This window comes from Tachypleus tridentatus, chromosome 1 (genome assembly GCF_004210375.1).
Source record: "Tachypleus tridentatus isolate NWPU-2018 chromosome 1, ASM421037v1, whole genome shotgun sequence".
NCBI lineage: Eukaryota > Metazoa > Arthropoda > Merostomata > Xiphosura > Limulidae > Tachypleus > Tachypleus tridentatus.
Genome location: NC_134825.1, coordinates 145,904,439 through 145,916,988, shown reverse-complemented (window position 1 = coordinate 145,916,988; position 12,550 = coordinate 145,904,439). Strand labels below are relative to the sequence as shown.

Below are 12,550 nucleotides of genomic sequence, written 5' to 3'. Positions count from 1 at the left end.
ACGTAACCATTTATGAATCATTTGTTGTATAGCTCAGTTATTGTGAATTGACATGTTAATTGAACCTTTTGGATTTTTTATGTTGCTTTAAATGGGTATTGTTGCATTATAACATCTTGTAGTTTGTAGAAAGTTCTAGGCCTCAGTCAGACAATATACATAGGCCACAAAGTAAGTTAAGTAAGGAAAGTGAGAGTGTAGTTAGACTGTACATGAATGAGCTATAATAGGTGTTTTATCAAGTGAGTTTTACAGCTTGTATTGTACTAACGGAAATAGAATAAAATAATTTGTCAAAGGGTGTTCTAAAGTGATTGAACTCACCTGTGTGGACTTCAATGAAAAGGAGACAATTATTTAAAGCTACAGATACAACTGTAGTAATTAACAGCTATTGTGATGATATTAAAGGAATGTATTGTATAAAAATAGTAGAGGAGAATAATATTGTGTGGTCAAAGGATGTTTTAAAGTTATTGAACCTGATTGTATTGACTTTGGTGAAAGAGAAAGTTATTTAAAGCTCTGAATACAATTATAATAACTAATAGTATAACAAATTTTGTGTACATACTTTTGACATATTTTGATTATATTATTTTAAAACATGCAAATTATGTGCTCTCTATTTATTGTTGAAATTTATCCCCAACAAGTCACAAAAACCTGCTGTAAAGAATCACAGCTCCTTATAAAATTTGACAGTTGCAATTTAGCTACAAGTGTCTAGTTTATTAGGTAAAACTGGAACCACTTTCAAACAGGTAATAAAATTGCATAGATAAATGAGCAAGGCAAACCAACATCAACAACACAATTAAGTGACAGTAAGGCAGATACCGTCTATGACATGTTAATTTGGAAGTGGTGGCACATTTAGCCGACAACATTTGAGAAAGGTGTAGCCAACTTGGCTTCCATTTCATTAATAATTGATCACATGATTGAAATACCAAAATATTGTCTTTGAAGTTTATCTGTATTTCATGAACCAACTTGTAACATCTTAAGCTTTGTGACTTACTTCTGTGATAATGGAGATATACTTGTTTGAAGCTATTGTTAAGATGTATTTGAATGGTATATTACTTAAATTTCATATCACATCACTGATTATCAAACATTGGTTTGCATAAAAAATAAATTGTAATTAGGTAGTAGTTGGAAGCAATTTCAGTGAAGAGTAACAGTTATGGTATATTTTTTCTTAACATACATAACAAATTGAATTTCATGTTTTTAAGTAAAAACTTGGTCTTTGATATTTTGGTGAACAACATTACAGTACATCTACATTAAACATATTTATATTTTTACATAGTTGAAATAGCCAAAAACCATGATTTCCAAGTATTATATACATTGGTGAAGATCTACATTACACATTATTGAGGGTGTGACATAGACGAGGAGTTGTCTTGTGCTTTTTCAGTTAAAAACTCAATTTGTGCATGTGAATTTCTGTTAATTTAAATGTCATTGATTTTGTAATCATTCACTTGAAAGCAAAATTTGTTAATATTCATACTTAGCTTGTTTCAATATTTAAAAAATTCATTTTATCTTAATTCAGTCTTTTTAATCAATTAAGGAGCTACCAAAAGTTAGGCCAAAGACCACAAGCAGCTCCTAAAATTTTGGGTCAGTATTAAATATTATTTTTTGCATAACCATGTTTAAGCATGAAATGTGTTTTATGTAATGAGTATTGAGTGTTTACTCAATTAATACTTTTGCAGTGTGCTTGTTATAATATATAAGTTTATATACTCGGTTTATGCATTAATAATTTACAGCTTGTGTATCTTCACAAAATTTGATAGACTTTTAGTAAAAATTACAAGTTCTTTGTACACAAAAATTAATTGTTTTAATTAAATATTTTTGCCAAAGATTTGTTTGTTAAACTATTGAATTTATTTTATTATTGATCCAAGTGCAAAGTGATTTTATGTTATGATTGAAAAACAGCTATTCATCCCAAAAAATCTCAAATATTTGTGTAATCTCTGAAACCTCCTAAATACATTTTCAACCATTTATTTTCAGCAAAACATCATATTTTATGTTATTTTTTATACCCTAACTATAATGGTATAGTTAGGGCTCACAGTGGGGTCTGTGAGTTGACCAGTCTCGTAATCATCATAAAAAAACAATTATGAAATAAATATAGTTTTTTTTTTCATGCAAGGATGACTACATATTATAACATGAAAATACAAATGTTTAGTTTAAGTAGCTTAAATCTCATAATGTTATATGTTTATTACTTTTTATTATATTGACTTTCCAGTTGTGTCTAGCTAACATTACATAACTTGCATTGATGTGGTGCATGTGCACTCATGTTACTGTATCCAGTAATATAAAATGAGCCTTTAGTCTTTATAAGGAGACTCTGTCTGGGCTGTTTTTTATTGGACTAGCATTTTGTGTAATGTACAATCACATTTCAATTATTATACATTTTATATTATTATTATTTTGAAATAAGTTATGAAACTCATTTTTCCCAAAATATACAGCAATAAGTAAAGAATTAAAGCAAACAATTATGTTTTCTTGCTGCAGTCTTTAAATTCGGTTGCTGTTGGACATAGGTTGCTAAGCCTTTTAGAATTTTGCACGTGGAATCATCAACAATTCTTTTTTTAATATATACAGTTGAATAACCAGAAAATTATAGTTTACTATACTGATGCTATAGAATTCAACTATAATTAATTAAGCTTAGTAACTAAGCTGTATTTAGGTCATAAAAATATATGAAACTTCGAACAGACTAAAGACAATAAAATACCTCCTTGAAATCCTGGTTCAAAAGAAAGTGGTAATCTTTTCACAGATTAAAATGGCTGAGAAAAACACTAGAGGGGCATTCTAAGCTATTGATTTGTTATTTGCATGTCATATGTTATTAAAGAAAGTGTATAATGGACCATTTCAAAGAATAGGGGTAAATGGGACCATTGTGTTTTATTCAACACATAAGCCATATCTCAATAAAATAAAAAAATACTAGGTTCTTATATGATATTATAGCTCGTCAATATTGGTAATTTTATATCCTAAGTATGTGGAAGTCTGTCAGTTGACTAATCTCATAACAATCATAAAAAATAATTAGGAAATAAATATAATTTTTTTTCATGCAAGAATGACTACATATTATAACATGAAAATACAAATGTTTAGTCTAAGTAGCTTAAATTTCATAATGTTATATGTTTATTATGTTTTATTTACATTTACATAAATTCATAAAATAGTAGTTCAATAAAATTTTGAATGTAAGTGAACAGAAAAAATGACATGGTCTGACTTGTTATCTATTGGGAAAGGGTTAAAGCAACTTTATTTTCTTTTATGTCTTGGTAGTGTTGCATACACATCCACTTTATTGTAACCCCTTATCTGTATATCTTTAAAGAGGATAATTTGTGTCAGTGGTCCAAGTTTTGAACCTAACATTGCAGCCCTACCCATAAGAGACTCATGGTCTTAATGATATTTAGCTACTTCTTACCATAGTAGCTGGCATTTAATTTGTGATTATATATGAGTGTCTGTAAATCAGAACTAGAAGTGAATTTAATAACCCATTATCAGTGACCTCCAAGTCTAGTCACAACAGTGAAGTTTCAACCAACTTTTGTTTATATCAAATTTTGATGATTGAATTTTTCGTTCTTGTGTATGTAGTGTCAGTAATGGGCTGAATTCCTGTGTTTCTATATTCTACATTAAAACCACAGTAGAACCTCTCTCCTGTTTTGTACTTTACAGTTTCCAATTAACCAGAGAACTGATTAAGGTGCTGTTTAGGAAATGATGACTTCTTCTTTGATGGAGAGTTTTTTTCATTTTCAGTATAATTACTGACCTGTGATATTGGAACATATGGATATTTCTGAACAACTGGAATTATTATTTATTCTAACATTTATTTGTGATTTTGTTTAACTTTAGGTTTGTAATGATAGTCTTCAGGCATACATGGTCTGTTTTATTGTATCACATAGGTTTTTATTAATAGGTTCTGCAACACTGATTAAAAATGATTTCCTACATTTTTCACATGTAACTTTTAAGACTTCTTGTAATATCAATTGTGATTAATTCTAATTTAACAAAATTGCAGCTTGTTGTTTTACACTTAATTTTATAAGCAGGGCCAACATGCCCAAGGTGGAGTACATGCATTTGAACATGTTAGCATGTTCTCAGGGAAACAAAAATGAATGTCAGAAAAATGTTTCTGGTCACCAGCTGTTCCCTGGTTGAGTGAAAAATTCTGTTAGAATAAGCATTTACAGTAAAGCATATGGCTAGAACATAACACTGCTGCTGCCTACAGATGATTCATGGAAAATTTGTTGGGAAATGAGTGGCACATCAGTGCTTGTGCAGGGCAGAAAAACACATCATGCTTTTCCTGGTTATAAAATTTAAATAAGAGCTAACTGTGGTGAACCTTCTGTTAATTAAAGAATACTGCCTTACATAATTGTTTCCAGTATAGAGTTGTTTCTTATTTCATGTTAACCTTAAATAACCCATCATATTAAATGTTGCCACAATCAACACAGTAACTGTCATACATCAGTATACTCTGAGACAGGTGTGTATTAAACATAAAGCCTGGCTTGACAGCTTACAGATGAGAACTTTACAAAATAAGTAACAAAAATTAAGCTCACCAGCTACTATCTTAGAAACACATAAACAAATTGATATAGTCTTACTGAACCTTGTACATTTAAGTAGCCAAAATTAGTTTCATTCATTATCAACTTGGGAATACATAAAGTAGTTTATTCTACATTATACTATACCTTATATATAAGTAGTCAGAATTAGGCCCATTAATTGGTAGCTTAGAAATAAACTAGTCAATCAGTGTTATACAATAAGTAGCCAAAATTAAGTTTGTTAATTACTAGCCTAGAAATACATGAACGAACTTGATCTACATTATACGTAAATAGTCAAACTTAGGTAAATTAACTACCAGCATAGAAATGTAAATCAGCCATATATTGCATAATAATAGTTAATGTAACCAAAGTCAAGCTTGCCAGTTACTAGCTTAGGAACACTTAGATCAACTTTATATACCTTATATCATAGGCATTACTTAACATCTAAAAATCTCTTTATCAGGGGCCCAGTGTTGCTGGAAGTTGGAAAGGTTTAAAGATTGTGTTGTTTGGTGTGACAGAGGCCTTAAGGTGAGTGATTCTGACCTTGTGCTGCAGATGGAAAGAGTTTTGGTGTATAATATTTTTATATCTTGTCTTCACTGAAATATAATTCTCATGAAAGAACTAATGTTTCAAATATTGAAATTCATTATTTGACATTAACAAGTTAGTGAATGTGCTAGACAGCTACATTTTGTTCATTTTTTTATTAGTATATGTTACATTTTTTGAATTCCTCTTTCTTTTATGCTTATTCCCCTTATTTTTTTTAGAAATTTTGTTCCTATCTTAAGTTCAGTCATTTATAACCTTGTCTAATATAATAATTATTAATGACATATTGGGAAAACAGTATAATATTCCTAATGTGAAACATTTCTTACTGGTAAGCAAAACAGATCGAATTAATATAAATATTGTTTTTAAAAAATCCAGTTTTTAAGATGGTTAACAATCTAAAAGTTTGCTTGGAACATAAAGGATGAGGCATTTGTATGGTAATAGACAACAGACGTAACACATCTTCATACTTTCTTTGTTGGTTTTTCTAATTATAGCATATCATGTTTTGATTTATCAACCTTTTTGGTTTGTCTTATTATAACATATCGTGTTTTGATTTATCAACTTTCTATCCCTTTGTGAAAATTGAATCTAGTGCAACAAATTAATGATATCTGTTGGTTCCAAAGTGAATGAATATGATATAAATTGAACTTACTTCTTCAAATATGATAGAATGTCTTTCTGGTCCATTTATTAGCTGTGATGGGTTGAAAAAATATTGATGTAAAAGCTGAAAATGCTTATGTTGCAAGTAGTTTTTAGAGAAAGTTTATTCATAAAATTACAGTTTTCAACTTAATTAGGACCTGGCATGGCCAAGTGGTTAGAATGCTTGTCTCATAATCTGAGGATTGCGGGTTTGAATCCCTGTCACACCAAACATGCTTGCCCTTTCAGCTGTGGGGGCGTTATAATGTGACAGTCAATCCCACTATTCGTTGATAAAAGAGTAGCCCAAGAGTTGGCAATGGGTGGTGATGACTAGCTGCTTTCTCTCTAGTCTTACACTGCTAAATTAGGGACGGCTGGCACAGATAGCTCTCGTGTAGCTTTGTGCAAAATTCATAAAACAAACAAACAGTCAACTTAATTCTAGCTGTTTCACAAATCATTTTCTAACTTCTTTGTCTGTGTATCCACAAATGTAAATGCACATCAATCAATTTCGGAATTTCATATTAATTGGAATAAACTTGCAGAAAGCCTAGAGTTAGTAGCATTTTGTGTAAGATGAGAAGTTCAGTCTTGATTGAGATTTATTTTTCAGTAACTGTACTCCTGAAAGAGTTAAATTCTGGAATACCAAATCATGTTAATATATGTGAATAAATATTGCAGATATGTTGTTCAAGTATAATGTAAAGTGTATAAGGTCATAATATTTTTTGTGCATTTACTTGTGTACTTTGACACAAGTTTCAGTTATTAATTCCATTGGTTTCTGGATCATTAATTTGAAAGACTAAGTTTTTGTAAATTTGAACCAGTATTTATCACAATAATATGACAATGTTTAGGGATAATAAGGAACCTATTGTTTGAACTAGACTTTCCCATTTTATACACTGAATTATAAATATTAAATAAAAAAGAACCTCAAAACCAGATCTTCTCATTCATATACTTGTTAAGATTTCTCTTATACTCGCTTAAATTTACTTCCTTCACAACATCCATAGGCAACCAATTCCAAAGCCCAATGACCCCAAAGATGACTTCTTCCCTGCTAAAATTTATATTTGTGTCCCCTCGGACTATGCTTTTCACCATTAGGTATAAAAAAAAGATGATGCATCAACACTATCAATCCCCTTAACAATCTTCAACAGCTCAGTTGAATCCCTTCTAACTCTTCTTTTTTTCAAGAGGAAACAATCTTAAAGATCTTCAGTCTCTCCTTGCATGACAACCTCTTCATCCCAGGCAAAACTCTAGAAGTCCCTTTCTGAACCATTTCAAAGAGTTCAATGTAGCCCAAGACTGAACAGAATACTGCAAACTTGTACATCTAACCAGTGAATTATACAATGAACTTTTAACCTCTTTAGACTTGTATTCAGTATTTCTGTAGATACAGCTCAAAATCATATTTGCACTACTTCTAGCAACAAAACCCTGCTTAGATGGCTTAGAGACTGATCAACCACTACATCCAGATCCCTTTCTTTGATGACACTCTTAAGGTTATTTCCATCTAAATTATACTTGTAAGTCAAATTGTGATAATCTATATTCATTTATTATAATTAAAACCCATCAGCCATTTATATGTCCAACTCATTAAATGATCTTAATTCCTTTGTAAAGCAGCAGCATCTTCCTGACAGCCAGCAACAACAAAATCCGTAATATCATTTGAAATGTTAAGTCATTTATTGACAAAATCTTAAATTGTGTTAAATTATTTTGCAAAGCATCTTCTATCAGACTTTCCAAAATTTCTCCCACGACTGATGTAAGACTAATAGGCTTATAATTACTGGGACAATGTTTAGAGGGACATTAGCTATCTTCCAACCCTTTATCAGTTGCCCACTATTTAAGGACTTTCAAAAAATAGTAGCAATTGGCATAGATATCCAATCCTTAACCTTGGGAAAATATTATCTGACTTATCATTCTTTAAACTTTCACATTTTTTTTAACCAGCTCAGATTTAATGCAGTCATCTTGTTTGATATTGTTTCCATCTATCAAGTGTTCAAGACTTGGAATACTGCTTAAATCTTCATTATTAAAAACTGAAGAAAAAGCAGAATTTAATAATCCAGCCATCTCATAATGGTCTTACCCCCATTCTGACATTTTGTTTACCCTTAATGTATTTAACAAAATCTTTATTATTTTTAAACTTTCAGTCAACCTTCTTTCATACATTCTTTTTGATGTCCTAATTTTTTGTTTCACCAACTTTCTTGATCCTCTATAATCTCCTAAATCTTCCATCATATCAATCAATTTAAGTTTCTTAAACTTATGATGCTTTTCTCTAATTTTATTTCTTGTATCTTTTTCTTTCTATATTTTTAAAAATTTTCCACATTTGATCAGTGTTTCCAAATAACTCAGCTGCTCAATTCACAACAAGTAATTATTGTCACATCCCTTCAAAATGATGCTTTTTTTTTAAATTTGTAACCAAAATATTATTCTTGATCTTCATATGTAATAAAAAATAATCAAACCTAATAGAGCAGTGATCAGTTGCACCCAGATATTGACCATTTTGTTTGCACTTTTGATATTGGTAATCTCATGTTTTGGCTGCAGTTCAATTTCAGGTGATTTTTTTCCATCTTTGCCATATTTTTTATTAACTCTCTCTACAGGCTTCATTTTCACCACCTTTGCAACCATTAGGTAATTCAGAGAGAGTATGTACACTTCCTAACTTTTAGTGTAGTAGGTTATATCTATATGAAAGTTAGCAAGTTCTTTGCCAACAAAACAATTTCCACAAAAAAAACTGTATTTCTTAGTTAAGCATTTTTACTAAATATTTCTCTTTAAATTTATAAAGTAGGAACTTAACTACTAATTAATCTAAGTGCAAGATGAATTTCATTTTAAGATTAAAAGTACTTTTTTTTCATTTTACAATTTTCATATTTCTTATACATAATGTCTAGAACATTCTAAATGAACATCAAAGTTTCAATTCAGTAAAACTTCATACTGCACCTCTTATTTTTCTCATCATGACTTATATGGCTGGAATATTGTGTTGAGTTGTTTGTCAGTCTTGTTGCCTTGATATGTGTGTAAAAAGCTATCAAAAATATGAATCAGTTGTTTTTGAAGTAATTTTTTATAGTATTTAATTTCCTAAAATATCTACATTTATTACTGTAATAAAATAGTAGCATTATAAAGTATACTAATTAACCCAAGAAGAAAATGTGCTAGTGGATTCAAACTTAATAGTTAAAAAACAGATTTCTCTTTAGTTTTCCAAAAAAATGTAATTTACATCTAATACATAAATAGTCACTTGTTACAGCTAGAACCTGGTAACCAGACCCTGTTAGAACTGAGGAGAAAAGCCAACATTGAACAGGTAAACTAGAATTATAGTTTAATTTGTGAATATTTTCATGTGCCACTCATTATGCTCATTTTATTGTATAAAAAGTACTATATTTGATATGCAGTAGCTCAGTCAGAAAATTGACAAAAAACAAATGTAACGTTCTGTCTTTACATTTTGAGTTAAATATTTGTTATTGGAAATTTCTCACTTTATCAAACAGTGAGTTCTTATTACATTGAAATTATGGAATATCTCAGTGATAATTATGACTATTAATTTGTTTTCCATCTGAATTTTTTAAAATATTTCTTTTAAATCACATTTTGATAGAAAGGAATTTGAGTTGCGTGTATGTCATTAACAGAAAAAACTTCACACATTTTCAAGTCAATGTTTATTTTTAGATCACACTTTGATTAAAAATGTTATTGTATATTGCTTGTAGATCACCTTTAAATCAGGAATACTTCTGCATTTTGCCTTTAGGTTCTATTTTGTGTGAAGATACTTTTTAATATTGCTTCCAGGCTATGTTTGATACAGATGTATTATGTTTCTGCCTTAGTTGTTTTAGCTTTTTCATAATAGTAATAATGACTCTGTTTTTTATCTTTAAAGAAATTTCAAAATGGTGATTAGTAAGTACATTTGTAATTACACTAAGTTAAGATACTGTTTAAAAAAGAGCTAGTTTAGTAAACTGTGATTTACTTTCATTGACAGTTTATGTATAAATAACCCAAATAAATTTAGTTATTGTTTCTCTGTATAGAAAGTGGTTGAAAGAAATAAACGAAAAGCTGTTCTAGAGGAAAAAGAAAAACTGAAAGTTGATGAAAAGCTCATAAAAGCAATACAGGTTGGACATTGACTTTAATAGTAATAGTGAAAAATAAAAATGTATTTATTTATAAGGATATTTCACATTTAATAATATATTAATTTTATAATGTTTATAGTACAAAATTTTAAAAAATAGTCATTATATATCAGTGATTTATCACAGAATATATAAGAAACCAAATATTATAATATTGTGAAATTGTAACGTTTGTATACACTTTCTAAAATCTGCATATTACAAAGTTTTAAATTTGTGCAGGTTTAATTTCTCAGTATATCTTTAATAGTTCAGTTGCTCTGATTGTTAGCAAGAAATGTTTTTCTTTAACTGTTTAAGCTTAGCTTATATTGTTCTAACATAACTACTCCGTGCTACATTAATATAAGATAAAATGGATAATGTAATGTTGCATGAATTAAATATACATTAGCAAACTTACAAGTTTTGACAATTCATCCAGTGAGATGTTATACCTTTGTTTTGACAATTCATCCAGTGAGATGTTAACCTTTGTTTTGACAGTTCATCCAGTGAGATGTTATACCTTTGTTTTGACAATTCATCCAGTGAGATGTTAACCTTTGTTTTGATAGTTCATCCAGTGAGATGTTATACCTTTTTTTTGCTTTATTTAATTTTTGTTTTTTGTGGATTTTTTAAAGACTTGATAAGTTTTGAGTACTCATAATGTTAAGCAATTTAATGTCAATGCTGAGACACTGCCAAAACCAAAATTGGTAAGTTGATAATCACACTATTGAAGTTCAACTGAATGTTGAGAATCTTACTATTCAAACTGAACAGTTGTACTAAAAACTGAACAATTCAAATTAATGAACAAAGTTATATGAGATGATAATTCTCCTTAATAGTGATGAAAGATAAATGTTTAATACAGAAGTTTTTTCACCTTTAAAGGAACTATTTTATGGAATATTTGCAGAAATTAACTTATTTATTGCCAGATACTTTTCCTGACACCTCTAAATACTCTATATATCCACTTTTTCTGAAGATGAAATAGACATTTTTCTTTAGTGAAAACAGTACAATAGATTAAAACCTTAGGTTTCTGTTGGTCATAAAAGATATACTATAAAACTTTGGAGAAAACTATTGGAAGCTAGTAAAAGAGAGGATCTGACAGGTGAGTCTGATTTTCTAGTTTATGATTCTGTAAACAAATAAGATTGAAGGATATAAAAATTATTATTTGCCTTAGTGATAACTATATTATAATGAGTAATTTACATTGAATTCTGTACTTCTTAGACAGGTGATAAATAAACTATAGAAGAGGGAAGACCAGAGAACAAATGTCACACACAGTTCTCATATTAGGAGAGACTGAGGATTTTTTTAATATTTCATTATATAATTACGAAGTTAAAACTTGTATTAAAATTTGTTTCATTAACTATGCTTTAATGCCATTTATTTGTATACAATGATAAGAAAGTAGTTTAATTAATCTTTGAGTGTAACTCTACAAAAAGTTGTGGCATGTGCACTTTAACTTACCCATAGCAAGAGGGTTAAGTAAGATCAAGTGGATTTGATTAGTCTTACAAACTAATTGATGGTGCATACTTTGACAAAACTTAAAGAAGTCTCAGTTTGATGCCCTGCCTTCCAGAATCCAACATTTGAGAAATGTGGGTAAGATCTATGTGAAATCAGTAAGGTTTTTCTTTGTTTAAGATTCTTACCAGATTTTCCAAGATAATTCTACCTAAAGTTTATGGTTTAGAAAATACATTTGCTTTAAATTGAGCAATACATTTGGCTCATACTGTTTTTTTTAACAATTTTGTTTCTATATGTCTTGAATTTGGACTTATTGGCTGCCAAAACTTGTAGTTAATTACATTTGTTCCTCTTGCATGGAAAAAGAATAACATTATTGTCATCCTGGTTTTAGATACCACATGATGTGAATCTACATTGAAGTGACAAATATGTATTCCAGAGGCAAAGCTATGGCATGCACATGCAGGAGACATTTGTAGAACTAGCAGTGATTGTTTTCCATTAAAAATAATTGTGTTTTGTGTTGGTCTATATGTTACTTATGTGCAAAGTAATAATGATACTCATTATATTTTCCAAATTATATTCAATACATTCACACATGGATACAATCATAATTTTGCAATTGTAGATAAAGGATGCCTTAAATATATTTCACAAGCTTAGCATGAAAGCTAGCCAAATGGTGTTCTTTTTACAAAAGGGATCTAACCTTTCAATTTTTTTACAAAAGTATATTGAGTGGTAGAAATAATAAGTAGTTGTGTAAAATATTTAACACTACAAGACATAATATTTGTAGATTCCCATTTTTAGGGAACTATATAAGAACTGTCAGTACTCTTTACAATAGCTGTCAACATACATATCATA

At 29.4% G+C, this 12,550-nt stretch overlaps 1 protein-coding gene across 2 annotated transcripts in view; it reads left to right on the top strand.

Annotated features, from left to right (window-relative positions):
• Window positions 1-12,550, top strand: part of Dpit47 (DNA polymerase interacting tpr containing protein of 47kD) — a 69,174-nt gene that overhangs the window by 40,542 nt on the left and 16,082 nt on the right. For both annotated transcript variants that reach the window (XM_076456877.1, XM_076456887.1), the window contains exons 6-8: window positions 5,167-5,234; window positions 9,274-9,330; window positions 10,076-10,162. In XM_076456877.1, coding sequence (XP_076312992.1) covers window positions 5,167-5,234; window positions 9,274-9,330; window positions 10,076-10,162 — 212 coding nt within the window. The remainder of the gene's footprint in view (window positions 1-5,166; window positions 5,235-9,273; window positions 9,331-10,075; window positions 10,163-12,550) is intronic.